This window comes from Vigna unguiculata, chromosome 7, assembly GCF_004118075.2.
Source record: "Vigna unguiculata cultivar IT97K-499-35 chromosome 7, ASM411807v1, whole genome shotgun sequence".
Classification (NCBI taxonomy): domain Eukaryota; kingdom Viridiplantae; phylum Streptophyta; class Magnoliopsida; order Fabales; family Fabaceae; genus Vigna; species Vigna unguiculata.
The window spans coordinates 38,329,171-38,344,999 of NC_040285.1; the positions used below are offsets into that span (position 1 = coordinate 38,329,171).

A 15,829-nucleotide genomic window follows, 5' to 3' on the forward strand; every position below is an offset into this window, starting at 1 on the left:
AATTTTCCATTTTTTCCTGCTCTGTCTCATTTCAGATAAACAATATCACTTTTAACTATCTTATATCTCTTTCACTTTTATTTTTAAAGTTATTTCAAGTATTCTAAACACAAATTAAATGGTACGAAACGTGTGAGAACATCTCCGATGAAAATTGGGTATAATAATTATTTATAAACAAAAATGTTGTGTTAATATAAGTTATACATATAAAGGTTCCTTAAATTTAGAGAGAATTATTTAAATAATACTGTTTTAAATTTTAATCGATTGGTCATGTGAAATGTACATTAGAAACGTATTTTTTATTAATTTGGCATGATAGAGTAAGCCATGGGTGTCAGTAGCAGGTTCTAGTACGGATTACAGAGAGAGGTAGCTTCTCACAGATCACCTCAGTTCTGAACAATTCTTCTACCAATTAGCAATAAAAAATGAATAATTGAGTATTAGTTCAGAAGATTAAATAAATAAGTGTTTCGCAGCTGAATCCAAGATCTGTCTCTGTCATATTGACCTTTATTTATACCATTTGAACTCCGTTTTTGATCCTCCACTCTTCATTTCTCGATGCAAAGCTATGCAATATAAAAAAAAGTGAAGTTCCCCATGGAGGGGCAAAAAAAATATGAAGAAGATTTTGACGGAGAAAGGACTGAGAAGAAGAAAACGCTGAAGAATTGCAGAAAGAGAAGTATTTAATGCTTCATTGAGATGGGCCAACACGTGCAAGTAACTCCAAAACCAAAATGTGAAGCTCATTACCATCTATTATACTATAATTCAACTTACTCTTGGATCCCAGATTTATCTTCTGCCACTCCATTCATTTCTTCAAATTAAATCAACAAAATATTAACTTGTCACTTTTACACGAATTTTATTATTATAATTTGAATTAGTGACGTAAAAATGGATTACAATTCGCGAGTCAATCCGACTCACTATAGATTTGGATTGGGTTGCGTTGAAATTTTTTTACAAATTTCAATACGGGTTTATTTTTGACTTGGTTCATTTAGAACCCGGCTCATCCGGGTTGAACCCGTGGTGAGTCGGGTTGGCTCACCAACCCGTAGATAAAAGGATCATACAAGTGTTTTTTATTAAGTTGGGCTTTATATTTGGGTTATGTTAGTTTTTTTAGCCAACACATCAATAATTTGTATTTTTTTTATTTTGGTTTGTAGTTGGACTGTATTAAAGTTTATTTAGATTTTAATTATAACTATAATTTAGTTTTGAATGAAAAAAAGTAAAAAAAAATTGTATTTTTTTAAATTAAGTGAACCCGTGAGCCAACCCGTTTAATTCGCCAACCCGTAGTGAGTTAGATCGGGTTCGAATTTTTTTTGCTCGCTAAAAAGTGAACTAGGTTGGATTGACTCACTAAATCATCAACTCATGATGGATTGAGTCGGGTCGGACCGAATTATCTGTTTTAATAACTCTAATTTGAATAGTGTGGTTTTATTTCTTTGTTGTCTTAACATGTCACAATTAATAAAAATACAAACGTGACACTTTACCACAATGTCACACCAACACACGTATACTAATGTGATGCACTATTGCATGAGAGTATCAACATTTCACTAAATACTATACGTGTATAAGTACAAAAAAAGTACAAATAAAAATATAAGAATAAACTAAAACATAGAAAGACAATTTTCGATCGAAATGAAAAAAGAAAAAGACCCAAGATAATAAACCTAAAATGTTTTCCTAACTGTACCTAGTAATATGAACTCATTTTGTACCTAGTAATATGAACTCATTTTATAATCACAGCATGTTAATATGGTATAATCGAAGTATATTAATAACTATGCATAAATTAAAAAAAAAAAACTTTCAAACTATTCTTAGACGTGGTTAAGGATGATAATAGATCGGATTGAACACAGATAGTGTTTATCTGTAACTCGACCTACGACAAAAAAATTTATCCGCTATCCGTCTTGATATTCGTATGGATACCCGTTTAAAAAATATTCACAGATATTTTAAAACTCATGGATACATATAGATATTCACAAATATTTAAAAAAAACATATTTTATAAATATCTAAAATTAAGTTTAAATAAAATTATAAAAAATGCAAAATCAAATATAATTTTAATTCAATTTTTAATTTAATAAAATATAATTTTAATTTTAATTTTAACTTTTTATAATTAACGAATATCCATAAATACAAATAATATAATACTCACATCCAATACGTTTATATAAAGATATTAAAATAGTTACTTTCTGATAGTCATGATAATAAACTTGCGAATATCCGTAAATATCGACAAATATTTAAAAAAACATATTTTATAAATATTTAAAATTAAGTTTAAATAAAATCATTAAAAATGTAAAATTAAATATAATTTAAATTATATTTAATAAAACATAAATTAAAATTTAATATTAATTAAAATTTTAACTTAATGAAATATAAATTTAATTTTAAATTTTTTATGATATATGAATAATATAATATTTCCACCCAATATTAAAATACCTATTACCCTGTATACACGCACAAAATAAATCCCCGCAATTAGCAACTGTATTCGTCACGAATTAGGGATGTGGTACCGTGAAGGGTGGATATAAACTTGAGTAATAAATGATGAAGTCTCCATCAAACGTATTAGAAAATAATAAAAGATTAGTACCACTACTAACCAATAACACAATCCATTATTGGTGATAAACATTTGAGGACAGGAAGGACAGAGTGGTCTTTCAGTTGAACGTAACAGCAAAAAGTTGCATATTAGTATAGTCTTTTGAGGCAGAACGATGTGTCAGTACTCCCAAACCACCAAAACCACGCATTGCATTAACACGATACGCTCATTGCAATTAATCCCTCTCTCTCCATAACAATAACTCCACCAAATTATTACCGTTAAGCCCTTTCATTTTCACATTAATTCCACATTTAACACCAACCATTTACATAGGCACAGACTCAAACACTCTTCGCTCGCTCCTCTCTCTCTCTCTCTCTCTCTCTCTCTGCGAGAGTAACAATGGCAGCGACACTCTCTCACCTTGCTCCTTTTCTGGTTTTTCATTTTCTTCTTCTCACGGTTCAAGGTTCCAATAACCCAGATTTCGACGCTCTCGTGGCCTTCAAAACCGCTTCAGACACTTCCCAGAAGCTCACAACATGGAACACCAGCAGCACCAGCCCCTGTTCCTGGAGCGGCGTGTCGTGCATTGGCGACCGTGTCTCGCGACTCGTTCTCGAAAACCTCGACCTCCAAGGCTCCATTCATCCCTTGACCTCACTAACTCAGCTCCGAGTTCTCAGTCTCAAAGGAAACCGTTTCTCCGGTCCCGTTCCCGACCTCTCCAACCTCACTGCACTCAAACTCCTGTTCCTGTCTCGCAACGCCTTCTCCGGCGAGTTTCCGGGGACCGTCACGTCGCTCTTTCGCCTCTACCGACTCGATCTGTCCAGCAACAACTTCTCCGGCGAGATTCCGGCGACGGTCTCTCACTTGACCCACCTCCTAACTCTCCGCCTCGACGGGAACAAGTTCTCCGGCCACATTCCTGACTTCAACCTCCCCGACCTCCAAGAATTCAACGTCTCCGGTAACCGCCTCTCCGGCGAGATACCCAAACCATTATCAAGTTTCCCCGAATCATCGTTCGGGCAAAACCCGTTTCTCTGCGGTGCCCCAGTAAAAAAATGCGCATCCGACCCAACCAAACCCGGATCAGAAGGCGCCATTGCTTCGCCGTTGTTACCACATAACGATAACAACCCAACAACCACCGTATCATCTTCACCAAGCTCAATGCCAAAAACGTCAACACCAACGTCAAGTAGTAAAAGCCACGAGAAGGGTGCTTCTAAAATAAGCCCGGTGGCGCTTATAGCTATTATAGTTGGTGATGTTTTGGTTCTTGCAATAGTGTCTTTGCTTTTGTATTGTTACTTCTGGAGAAACTACAAGTTAAAAGAGGGGAAGGGAACGAAGCTTTTTGAGAGTGAGAAGATTGTGTATTCGTCAAGTCCGTACCCTGCTCAGGGAGGGTTTGAGAGGGGTCGCATGGTGTTCTTCGAGGGTGAGAAAAGGTTTGAACTTGAGGACTTGCTGCGAGCATCTGCGGAAATGCTTGGAAAGGGAGGGTTTGGCACCGCGTACAAGGCAGTGCTCGATGATGGGAACGTGGTTGCGGTGAAGAGACTGAAGGACGCGCAGATTACAGGGAAGAGGGAATTCGAGCAACACATGGAGGTGTTGGGAAGGTTAAGGCATCCAAATGTCGTTAGTTTGAGAGCTTACTATTTTGCGCGCGAGGAGAAGTTGCTGGTCTATGATTACATGCCCAATGCCACCTTGTTCTGGCTCCTTCACGGTACCTCTAACCTACCTACGTCATTTCGTTTTTCCATTTCCACCTTCATGACTGTTTCTGTTTGTCTGTTTGTATGTCATAGGCCACATGAATGAAATAAAACAAAGTTTTACATTTTTTTTGTTCTTTAGCTGCTCCTCAGCTCAAGAGTGGGTTAACTGCTTTGAAATTAATTTTCGTTGCAGCCAGCACCATACCCATAGGTTACCCTCTATGTAGGTTAGATGTAGTTGGTTTCACTGGGGGGTCCACTTAGAGTCTCCTTCAAATTTTGATCATGAACCATGTGCATTGGGTGGGTTCTCTTTATGATGATTCCTTCCTTCTCCCTCCTCGCAACGCTGTAGTAATTTTTTAATACATTGTTTCCAGCAATTGTAGATAAAGGAACTGTTAACTGAACAGTTGCTGTACAAATCACAATCATAAACCCCTGGGAATCGGGACAATGTATTGTACCATGCAGACTGATTTTTCTTTGTCTTGGACTGCTTTTCAATAATAAAAAAATTAAAGAATAGGAGAAGTATAGTGCTTTATGTTCTTTTCCTGCAACATTTGGCCTTTAGCTTTATCTTTTGGCAGTTGAATGTCGAAAAAGTGCATAGTAGGTGTTTGCATCAGGAAATTGAAAGTTATATATGTAGTGGCAAATGTGTAATTAAATGGAACCTGATGGTCGAATTGGTGTGCTTCCGACAGGGAACCGAGGACCCGGACGAACCCCACTGGACTGGACCACGAGGCTGAAAATAGCAGCGGGAGCGGCGAGAGGCGTGGCTTTCATTCATAACTCGTGCAAGTCCCTTAGACTCACCCACGGTAACATCAAATCCACCAACGTCTTACTCGACAAGCAGGGCAACGCGCACGTGTCTGATTTTGGGCTCTCGGTTTTCGCGGGCCCAGGCCCATTGGGTGGGAGGCCCAACGGCTATCGCGCGCCGGAGGCATCGGATGGTCGAAAACAGACCCAGAAGTCTGACGTGTACTCTTTCGGTGTGCTCCTGCTCGAGATTCTGACAGGGAAATGCCCCTCCGTGGTGGAGAGTGCCGGCAGTGCTTACGGTGGCGTGGTGGACCTGCCGAGGTGGGTCCAGTCAGTGGTGAGAGAGGAATGGACGGCTGAAGTGTTTGATCTGGAGCTGATGAGGTATAAGGATATAGAGGAGGAGATGGTGGGGCTGCTTCAGATTGCGATGACGTGTACCGCGGCAGCCCCTGATCAACGGCCCAGGATGAGCCACGTCGTGAAGATGATTGAGGAGTTGCGTGGGGTCGAGGTGTCGCCGTGTCATGACTCGACGGATTCTGTTTCCGAGTCACCTTCCTTGTCTGAAGATGCGTGTGGAACAAGTCAGTGAAATAAGGGACTGAGTGCTAACTAGGTTGTGTGGATGGTGGTAGTATTGTAAATCAGATTATTGAGGGTTTTGTTTTCCTAATTATTTTTAATCTCGTATTGGTTTGGTGCTAGTCCTTGCCCAGTTTCCTAAATGCCAAGATTGATTTTGGTTTCGAGGTTTTCCGCTAATTAAAGCTGCGTGAAATTAATGACGCGTTTGTATGAATTATTAAACATAATAGAGCTCTAAAATGAGAGGTAAAGGGCAAATATATGTTTTGGGGTATGTGGGTGAAGAACCTCATTGTTGGGTCAGTGCAATAATGGTTGACGTGGACTGTGTAATGAGAAGGGTTTCAAAAGTAAAGCATGCCTGGTTTGATTAGCGAAATTTAACTGATTATTAACATTTGTTGTCTTTTTTGACCGTCAAGGAATAGGGAGGTATCCAAATTATTTTGTTTCGCTCTTTCTTTTGTGCTTTCACACTTACCTTATTTTTTATGTCTAATATAATAGGTGTATTATCTTTTAATGGTTTTGTATTTCTTCGACTTTGTCACCATTTTTGAAACATCCAATTATCATTGACAGATGTATGGAACCAATGGAAAACTCACTGTATTTGATTAAACAAGTCTACAAACTTACAAGATAAAAAGAATGAATGAATGGTCATAATGGTAACCTGTGTTTGTGTACCTATGGTAGTATTAGAAATGCATTACCATGGGTGCAATCTTCGTGAGCTTTGACACAGTACTAGGTGCAAATTTCCTAGCAAACAGAAAACAGACATTGATGCTATCTCCGTTATTATACTTGCATTTGTGATTCCTTAAACTCTCTAGGAACTTCACAGTAATCTCCGACCTCAGAAATTTAGCTGGGTGTGGACCACCCTTTGACCAATCAACCCAAGTCAAACTCCTGTTAGAATTCCCCTCCCAAAACTTGATGCTCACATACGTTGGCAAGTAATGTTCATCTGCGTAACATGAACCTTTGCAGTAGTCTTGAAAAACTGGGAAATATTTTCTGTCAGATACTACTTCTAGTGCAAGCTCTCTGTCCATTTCAAACCATTGGGACCCTTTTCTCCATTGGTTGAGGGAGATGTCGGGCAACATCTGGATATTATATCGGCCTCGCCCAACCGAACTTGGATCATCAAAAGCCATGACATAGTTTTCGGTAGAGTTCATCAAGTAAGTGTAGATGGTTGAGAAATTGAAGAGTGGTATGCATGATTCTGACAGCAGTACAAAGCGTTGGTTTGAGATATCAAGAAGTGCATTGGCCAGCAAGCGACGTTCAGCTTCAATCATGTTCACATTGCCCCATTCCACTTCCTGCATTATGATAATAGCAGATAATGAGATAATGAAAGAACCAATGTTTCTTTCTAAATTGAAGCAAATTGTCGGTATTGGAACTAGATAATGGAAATAAAATTAAAACCTGTAGTACCCTATCATGTGAGGACTAAGATTCGTTTTACTTTATTTTTATACACAAGAAATTATGGCTGTAATAAATGATCCACACAAAATATGAGTACTACTTTCTGATAAGACAAATGAATCAATTTGTAAAGACTTGACATGGTGTACAATTTACACTAAAAGGTAGTAGATATCATTGTCCTTTTATCAATTGGGGTTTGCTAATTTAGAAATGTTTCCCTAAACCAGTAGCAGCTAGCTGTAACCAGTTTTCTTCTGTTCTATTTTCTTCTCCACATTTCCCTCTATTGGTTTTTTTAATTGTTCTTACCATTAAACAATTGCATAGCTAGCTACAAGTATAAGAATATAACAAGACACCTGCAACAGAGAATACAAATACAGTCATAGGGTATGAACTTTTTTTTTTGGTAACAAAAATTTGCATATTGTATGATGCATTCCAATTAGGTAGCTATAGGTTCTCAGTAGATGATATATTTGTCGTTGACTACGTTAATGATCCCACCCACACAAAGAATAGTCATTTCCATAATTGACAATAAACCAATAGTAAATGTAACAGGGAACTGGATAAGAAACCAACTGACCTTACTGGGAATTCTCCGACCTTCAAATACAGGACTCTCCGGTTGTGATCCATTGTAGGATGGATTGGAGTGCACGTAAATTGAGTACAAACCTTCATGCCCTTCGAAGAATTTCTCCCACAAAGGTGCCAAAAACAGAGGACCCCTTGTCAAGAACATGAAGGCAACCTTCGGAACACGGTCAAATGGGTAATCAGGGATCTTTGCTGTCATTGAAGCTCTCCAAAGCAATTCCTCATCGTCCATATCATGCACGACTTGCGGAGGCTGAAGGAAATCCTTCAATCCTACATGAACACTCTCAGTTTGAATTTCAGCTCGAGTTTCTGTTTGGATTTCTGTTTGAGTTTGAATCAGTGTGTGAATTTGAGTTTGATTAGATATTTCTGGTTTTGTTGTTGGTGTTGGCAGGATTTGTGTTCGCGGAAAGGAAGAGAGTGACAACTGCGTGAATTGTAGACTAAAGTTGCAGTTTCTTAGATAGAAACTGAAGATAACCCCAATGGTTATACCAAAGCCCAGAATAACGATATAGGCGAGGAACCGAACAAAGTGAAATTGAGCATTGAAAAACTTGGAAACAGAGTTTAAGGGGTATTGATTATTTTGGCCCTTCATTCTCCAGGGGACAAAAACACCAAATTCCTTGATGACTCTGCTATATGGGTATATACGATGGGTGCCAAAGTTAAAATCTTGTAAAGAAGAAGCAATAAGAAATACGTTACTTGATGAAACACTCAACTCAACTGTATCAGCAACGAACTAATCTTCTGATTAAAATATCTCGATAAAAGATCAAATGAAAGTGTTTTCTATATATAAGGTTTACCTAGTTTGAGACTTAAAAATCGATGGAAGCTTAAAGAAAGAAAATGAAAAGGGGTGAAAGAGAAAGAAAGCCCTGGAAGTGGAGAGAGATCAAGAAAGGCAGAAGAAAAGCTATCCCTTTGCTCAATTTATGGCACAAACAGACCCTTCAAAACAGGAGTCGATGGCTTGGAATAGGTGACTTTTTCTGCTATGTTGTCCTCGATGGTCACTTATTATGATGAGTATATTCCTTTATTTTTTATGCTCTCCTAGAATAGTAACAGCTTTGAATAAAAGCTGAAGTTGAAAAATCCAGAAACAGTTATGGCGGGTTTAGGAAACCCGTCGAAGATTAATTATATACAAATTCGTTACAAGAAACCAATAAATATATTACATGTGGGTGATTGGAAGTAGGAAATCATTAAATAACGCGTTGAAGTTTACAAGGAAAATGCAGATTCTGTTGTCGTTAATTGGTGCCGCCTGTTGCTGGTACAGTGTGCAATGCTGAAACGACAAAGACGTTTTCTTTCTCTCAAAACGTATGTTACGACGAAGACCTGGTTAGGGTTATGTTATGTAGCCGCCAACTACATATTTTTCAACACCTCCTTTTCTTACGTGTTTGGTCACTGAAGTTTCGACCATTCCATTTCTGTGGAACTTTTCGTAAAACAAATAAAAAAGTGTTTTATATTCAGAAGAGAGGTCTCGTGGAAGATGGGAGCATCTTGAATAATTTCTTCCACAAAACTAAAATTCAATCCAATAATCAAAAACGATATGCTGAGAATAATGCAAGAAATGAGCATTAATAGAATTGTAGTTATATTAGACGCGTGTGAATTTGTGTTTTTGAAAAAAATTGTTGTCAAATAAAATTTGATGACTCTTGTATATTGGTACTTGTTCATAATAGTGTTGTTAGGGTAGAGTTGTTAAGCGGTGTGGGTTTTTCCAAAGGGTGTGAAAGTGTAGTTTCTGAAAAGGTTATAAGAAAAGTCAATGTGGGTGGCAATGCTAATAATAGAATGGGACAACGCATGTCGTGCATAGATAAGTTGAACCGTGTAAAATGGGTTGAGGAGAAGACCTTACTTTTTGAACCTATGAAAGAGAGGTGGGTGAGATTGTAACTCTGTTTTCAGTTGAAAAAAAAAAAGGAAAATAAAACAAAGTGTACAAAAATAAAAGATAAATACATTCAAAATTATAATTACTCATTTAGAGAAAAAAAATACGATAGAAAAAATGCAAAAAAATGTTATCTTAAAAAAATTAATTGTCAACTATAAAGTTTTCATTTACAAATTTTTAAGTTATATTTGTTTGTATTCCGAAACATCTAATAAGTCAATAAGTCTTACATCTCTTAGAAGTCAAAGTCCAGCGCAGTTTAAATATTTTAATCTCCTTCCATCTTTTAAGACGTCTTTTAAAGATAAATCCATGATAGAACTCCTTATATACAAATGATGACTAAATTCTATGTTCTAAAGCAGACATCTAAAGCGGATATCTCATATTATATATAAATATTTTTTATAAGGTGAGTTTATATAAGTTTAAGCTAATTAAATAATACTTTTATTGTGATAAGAAATTACGTTTCATCACTTTTAAGACTTTTTCTTTTTTCTGTAAATTTTGCTCAAATGACAAGATGTTATAAGAACCACACTTTTAGAATCTTTCATTAATCTTTTGAGTTTTAAAGGGCCTATGATATGAAAAATTTGTATAGTATAATTTGGTCATTCATTTAATTAATGTTAAAATTTCTAACATTCTCTCCCATGATAAGAATATGGGAACCTGAGAATAAAGAGTAATATAATAGCATATAGCACCATAGTTCACCATAGTTCAAACTCTATTCTCATCTTAGGAAACTAGACTTTAATTAAGCCTAATTTAACATCTAATACCAATTTGATAACATCAAATTTACGCCTATATCGTATATAGTAGTACTTTTAAATAATACGTAATCTTTAATAATCATCTAATAATTTTCTTGTGAGAGATAATTTTTCACGTGAAGATAAATATGAGAGAGTTTGTTAATGTCAAAACATCTTAAGAAGAGAAATTGTCAAGTGTGAATTGTATACTAGTTTCTTCCAAATAAAATAAAAGTTGACATTTATATATTTTTAAACATATTATTATCCATAAGAGTTTAATAACTAGTTGAAATAACCACAACCATATGTCAACTGATTTATGCGAAATTATTCAGTTCAACTAGGACAAGTTATGTTTAAAAATTATATGTATTAATATATACATATATATATATATATATATATATATATATATATATATATATATATATATATATATATATATATATATATATATATATATATATATAGTAATCAACTTTTTGGAGGAGATCCATGAAATAATAGGATATTATTCTTTGGATAAAGTGTTAATATACATTCTTAAATAAATATGTAATTCATATATACGCCTTAGTAATTTAAAAAAACATAACGAAAATATGTTCTTACAAATATAAGTAAAAGTTGCAAAAGAAATCTATTACCAACAAAAATTCTTAGAATCTACTAAATTTTTTATATTATATAAGATTTTTCTTACAAATTTATTGAAAACTTTCCTCCTCAATTTTCTTTTTCTTCCCCCCATTATCCACTGCACTCCATCAACCTTATTCTCATTTCCTTTCTTTCCCCACCAAATACTTATACTCAAACTCATCTTTTTCTCTTTCCCTTTTATTCGATTCTTCTTTCTTTCTCTCAAAAATAGAAAACAAAACTTTGTTTTGAAACCTTATTTGAAATGTTGTTCCAACTTAACTTCTCTTGCATTGTATATATAAACCTTTTTGGATTTTATTTTTGTCAACACTAAAAAGGATAACAAAAAGATTGTTTTTTCTTTATTTATCCAAGAAACGAGTTTTTTTTTTTTTATGTTATTACTTTTGTTAAAAAGAGGTTGGGTGTGGGTGCAAGTTGGAGGGAGGAAGAAGTTAAGTATGGTAGAGAATGGACAAAAATGCATTTGAGTAGAGAAAGGAGAGAAAGAAATAAAAAAGGTGAAAGATGAAGATTAAGTTGACCAAAGAAACAATTTGAATCACTTTAAAAATATAAATATTAAATTATTCTTTTTTAAAGTAAGACCAAACTATGTAGAAAATAGTGATCGATGCAAAATTTAATCTTTTTTTATTCTAGATTTGTTTTTTCACATACTTATATTTAGATTTATCCCTATCCATCAGAAAGTTTTCAGAAACCACTGGCAAGAAGGCGAAGAAAAGGGTGAGAAAGTAGAAACTAAACAGATAAATTAAGTGTAAGTTTGGAGAATCATTCAAACCAGTTTAACTGAGATTTTTGGCATTTCAATTAATGCATAAACAGAAAATGAACTTTAAGGATGTATTTTACATAACTTATTTCAAAAAACACATTTACAATTTTACTTAACAAAAAAGGGAAATGTAATTTTTTTTTTCTCAAATTCCAGAGAACGAAAGGGTGAGATTGAGATTAACATATTATTCTGATGCTTTCAACGTAACATTTTTTAGTCAGAAGTATTGAAGACACGACGAGAATCCGTTGCCACCGAAGTTATGTGTTAATCCCTTTCTTCCCACCAATTATTTCTCAACTAATTTAATATATTCCTTGTTTTTATCTCGTGGCCAAATGTTCATAGACGATGCTACAATAACTTAATTCACAGATTGTTTGTTTATAATTTGACAAATTGCGTTGAATAATAATATATGACTATACGTCATTGGCAGAATTTTTTTACATAATCAATTTAATATATACTTCTATCATAAAAAAGAACGAAGTTGAAAACTATTATTAAACCGTAAAGTATTTAACTTAACAGATTAAAGATCGTGACATTTGTGATAAATTTTTATGAATTAAAAGAAATAACTAATGCCAAACAGAACCGGTTGATCGTGATTATAAGGTGACAAAACCGAAAAACATTGCTACCCCGACAGTAGGTGCATAACAATTTTAGACTTTATGGTTCTTATCTTTTATTTTTTGTTGATTTGGTTTACCGTAGATCATTGATTTTTTTAGAAAAAAAAAATAATGATGCATTAATTAATTATCTATCATAAATCAAATTAAAAAAATAAAGAATGAGAGTCATAATATCATGATTTATACATAAATATTATTTAACAAGATGAAAATTATGAAGTAATAGTAATAATAATAATTATTATTATTATTATTGCAGCACAGTGAAATTAATTGAGTGATCAAATAAAACGTTCGAATGAATAAACATCAAATGTTCAAAGAATTAAAAATATAATAAAATATGTAAAAGCAAAATTAACCATTAAAAGACAAACCTTAGAAATATAAATTTACAATAATTTATTCATATAGATAGAAAAAAAAAGATAAAATATAAAATGTTCTGTATAATTTTTTCAACGAGGGATGCCTTGATCATCTCACTCCAACTCAGTTTGATTTTGAATGGTACGATACATTTAGTTGGATATAAAATTTCACAATTTTAAGATTTTTTTATTGAATTAAAATTATTTATAAAATTGAACGAGGGTGATTTGAGATAGTGGGTGAATGTTCAAGAAATAGAAATCTCGCTAAAATAGGTTTTCTAATTATGACTTTGTTATTATATTAAAAATTGAACTTTAAATTTAACTTAATTCCACAAAATCGGCTTATAAGATGATATTTGCATCAATTTATATACTATGAAATTGCCTTATCTCTAATCGATGTTAGACTTCTAACTAGAGCTGTCAGAACAAACAATGGCAGACCATTGAAGGGACAGGGGAGCCGTGGCCCCCCCAATTTTTTTTGAAATTCTTTTTATTTATGTTATATGAAAATTGTTTTGTTTTTTATTTTTTAAATTATATATAAGAATTTTGATTTTTTGAAATTTTTTAAATAATAAAAGTATATATTGGAAATTGATAAAAATTAAAATAGGTATCTTTTTATTTATTTTATAAAATATAACATTTAATGTTAATAAATAATAAAGCATAAAATTAAATTTAATAAAAAATAAACAAATTTATTAAGATATTTTTTATTTTCTCTCTCACTATTTTTTGAATTTCTCATTGTACCTACTTTAGACTTTTATTTGTTTTGTTGTTTTTTTTTTGTTTATAAAGAAAAAAAAAGTTGAACACAAATTAATTATTTTGTGCCATCTCTCATTTTTTGTATGCTTTCTTCTATTATTGAAGAAAAAAATTAATTCTTTTTTTCTCAACTAATAGTGAAATATTAGTTTAATAATTAATTTAATTTTTTTTATCTTATGAGTATTTGATATATTCATTTTTATAAATATAGAAGAAAAAATAATGTACTAAGTGCTTTTTAATAACTAGTTTCATTTGGTATTTCATTATTTTTCTTTTATTAACTATGTATCACAATTTTTATTTAGATTATGATAAATTATCTTTTAGTCTTTTTAAAAAAAAGCCATAAGTATATTGATGAAGAAATAAAAGAGTAAATTAATTATTTAAAAGTGATAAAATGGAAGCTACCGTGAGAAAGAAAATAGAAAAAATCAATCTTTGACAAAAATAGGAAGTCAATTACATTTACTTGATTATTGATTCTTTAATATGTCTCGTCTTATTTTAACTCTTTTTGTTTCTACAACTATAATAGAAAGATAATTTTCTACAATGAAAATTATTAAAATAAGATTGCAAAATAAAATGGAGGATGAATTTGTTGCCGATGATATGATTATTTACATTGAAAACAAAAATATAACTGAAAATTTTAGTACTGATTCTATTATTATTGAGTTCAATAATCTTACGGATCCATAATTAAATATATAAATTTTAAGTGTATTTTGGCATCTTCACAAATATTGAGTAAGATCTGCCACTAATAATAGGTAACCTGGCCCGACTCAGCTCGACCCATCACGGGTTGATGATTTAGTGAGCCAATCCAACCCGACTCACCTTTTAGCGAGCCAAAAAATTTGAACATGGCCTGGCTTACCACGGGTTGGCTCACGAGTTCACTTAATTAAAAAAAATACAATTTTTTTATTTTCTTTTTCAGTCAAAATTAAATTATAATTCCAATTAAAATTTAAATAAACTTTAATACAATCCAAATACAAACCAAAATAAAAAAATACAAGTTATTTATGCGTTGGCTAAAAAAACCTAACATGACCCAAATGTAAAACCCAACTTAATAAAAAAAAATACTTATGTGACCCTTTTATTTGCGGATTGGTGAGCCAACCCGGCTCACCACGGGTTCAACCTGCGTGAATCGGGTAAAAAATCAACCCGTATTGAAATTTGTAAAAAAATTTCAACTCGCCCGGTCCAAACCCGTGGTGAGTCAAGTTGGCCCGCGGGTTCCAACCCATTTTGACAACTCTACTTTCAATCATTAATTTATATATTTATTGAACATTTTCAAATTTCGATTTTAGCTTCTGATTGAGCTCAAAATTGAAAAGAGATTTGTAGCATATTGTTTTTCATATTAAGCATTAGAATTGGAAGCACGTGGAACTTGATTGATTTATTTTTACTTTTTTTACTTGTGATCTTTTACTTCTCACATAATTTTTTTTTGGGTTAAAATTATTTGTATCATTTTCTGTAATTGTCACTATCAGTTTTTATTGTTGGGAGTTTAGAATAATTATTTCTATTCATCCTTTGGTATTTTTAATTGTTGTATCGTTGTTTCCTCTCTCTAACTTTGAATTTCTATAATTTAAATAACATAATTATTATTATAAATTTATTTTAACTTTTATTATCCAAATAACATATTTTGTTCTGAAAGTAAAATTTTAAATTATTTGATAAAAATAAATTACTGTATAAATTTGTCCATCCAAACACGCTACTAGTGTGTATTTGAACAAACCTTTTCATAACCAAGTGTAAGATAGAGAACAAAAATCTTTTTGTAAGTTAATTTGTCAAAATTAAATGGAAAAATTAACTTCGTAAATAAGACATAAGACATTCAATAATAAAAATGTTTGTTTTAATTTAGCAAGATAAACTATAAATAATTATTAAACTATGAACTTTGTAAATGTTCCCGTAAGTTTTCTATTCGTTAGGAGATGACAACTTTTCTACACTTGTTGACTTCGAATTTTTTATTTTTTTTTAAATTTATCAAAATGGATCATTTTTAAAAAAAAAAA

The 15,829-nt window shown here is 32.8% G+C and overlaps 2 protein-coding genes across 2 annotated transcripts; one reads left to right on the plus strand and one right to left on the minus strand.

Annotated features, from left to right (window-relative positions):
- The first annotated feature begins 2,902 nt into the window (after positions 1-2,902).
- Positions 2,903-6,110, plus strand: LOC114191484 (probable leucine-rich repeat receptor-like protein kinase At1g68400). The gene is made up of 2 exons (XM_028080671.1): positions 2,903-4,379; positions 5,082-6,110. The coding sequence occupies exons 1-2, from the start codon at positions 3,038-3,040 to the stop codon at positions 5,741-5,743; spliced, it is 2,004 nt and encodes a 667-aa protein (XP_027936472.1). The 5' UTR covers positions 2,903-3,037; the 3' UTR covers positions 5,744-6,110.
- A 213-nt stretch (positions 6,111-6,323) lies between these two features.
- Positions 6,324-8,948, minus strand: LOC114191486 (glycosyltransferase BC10-like). Its single transcript, XM_028080673.1, has 2 exons — positions 7,781-8,948; positions 6,324-7,076 (listed from the first exon to the last, which is right to left on the minus strand). The coding sequence occupies exons 1-2, from the start codon at positions 8,396-8,398 to the stop codon at positions 6,438-6,440; spliced, it is 1,257 nt and encodes a 418-aa protein (XP_027936474.1). The 5' UTR covers positions 8,399-8,948; the 3' UTR covers positions 6,324-6,437.
- Positions 8,949-15,829: the final 6,881 nt, after the last annotated feature.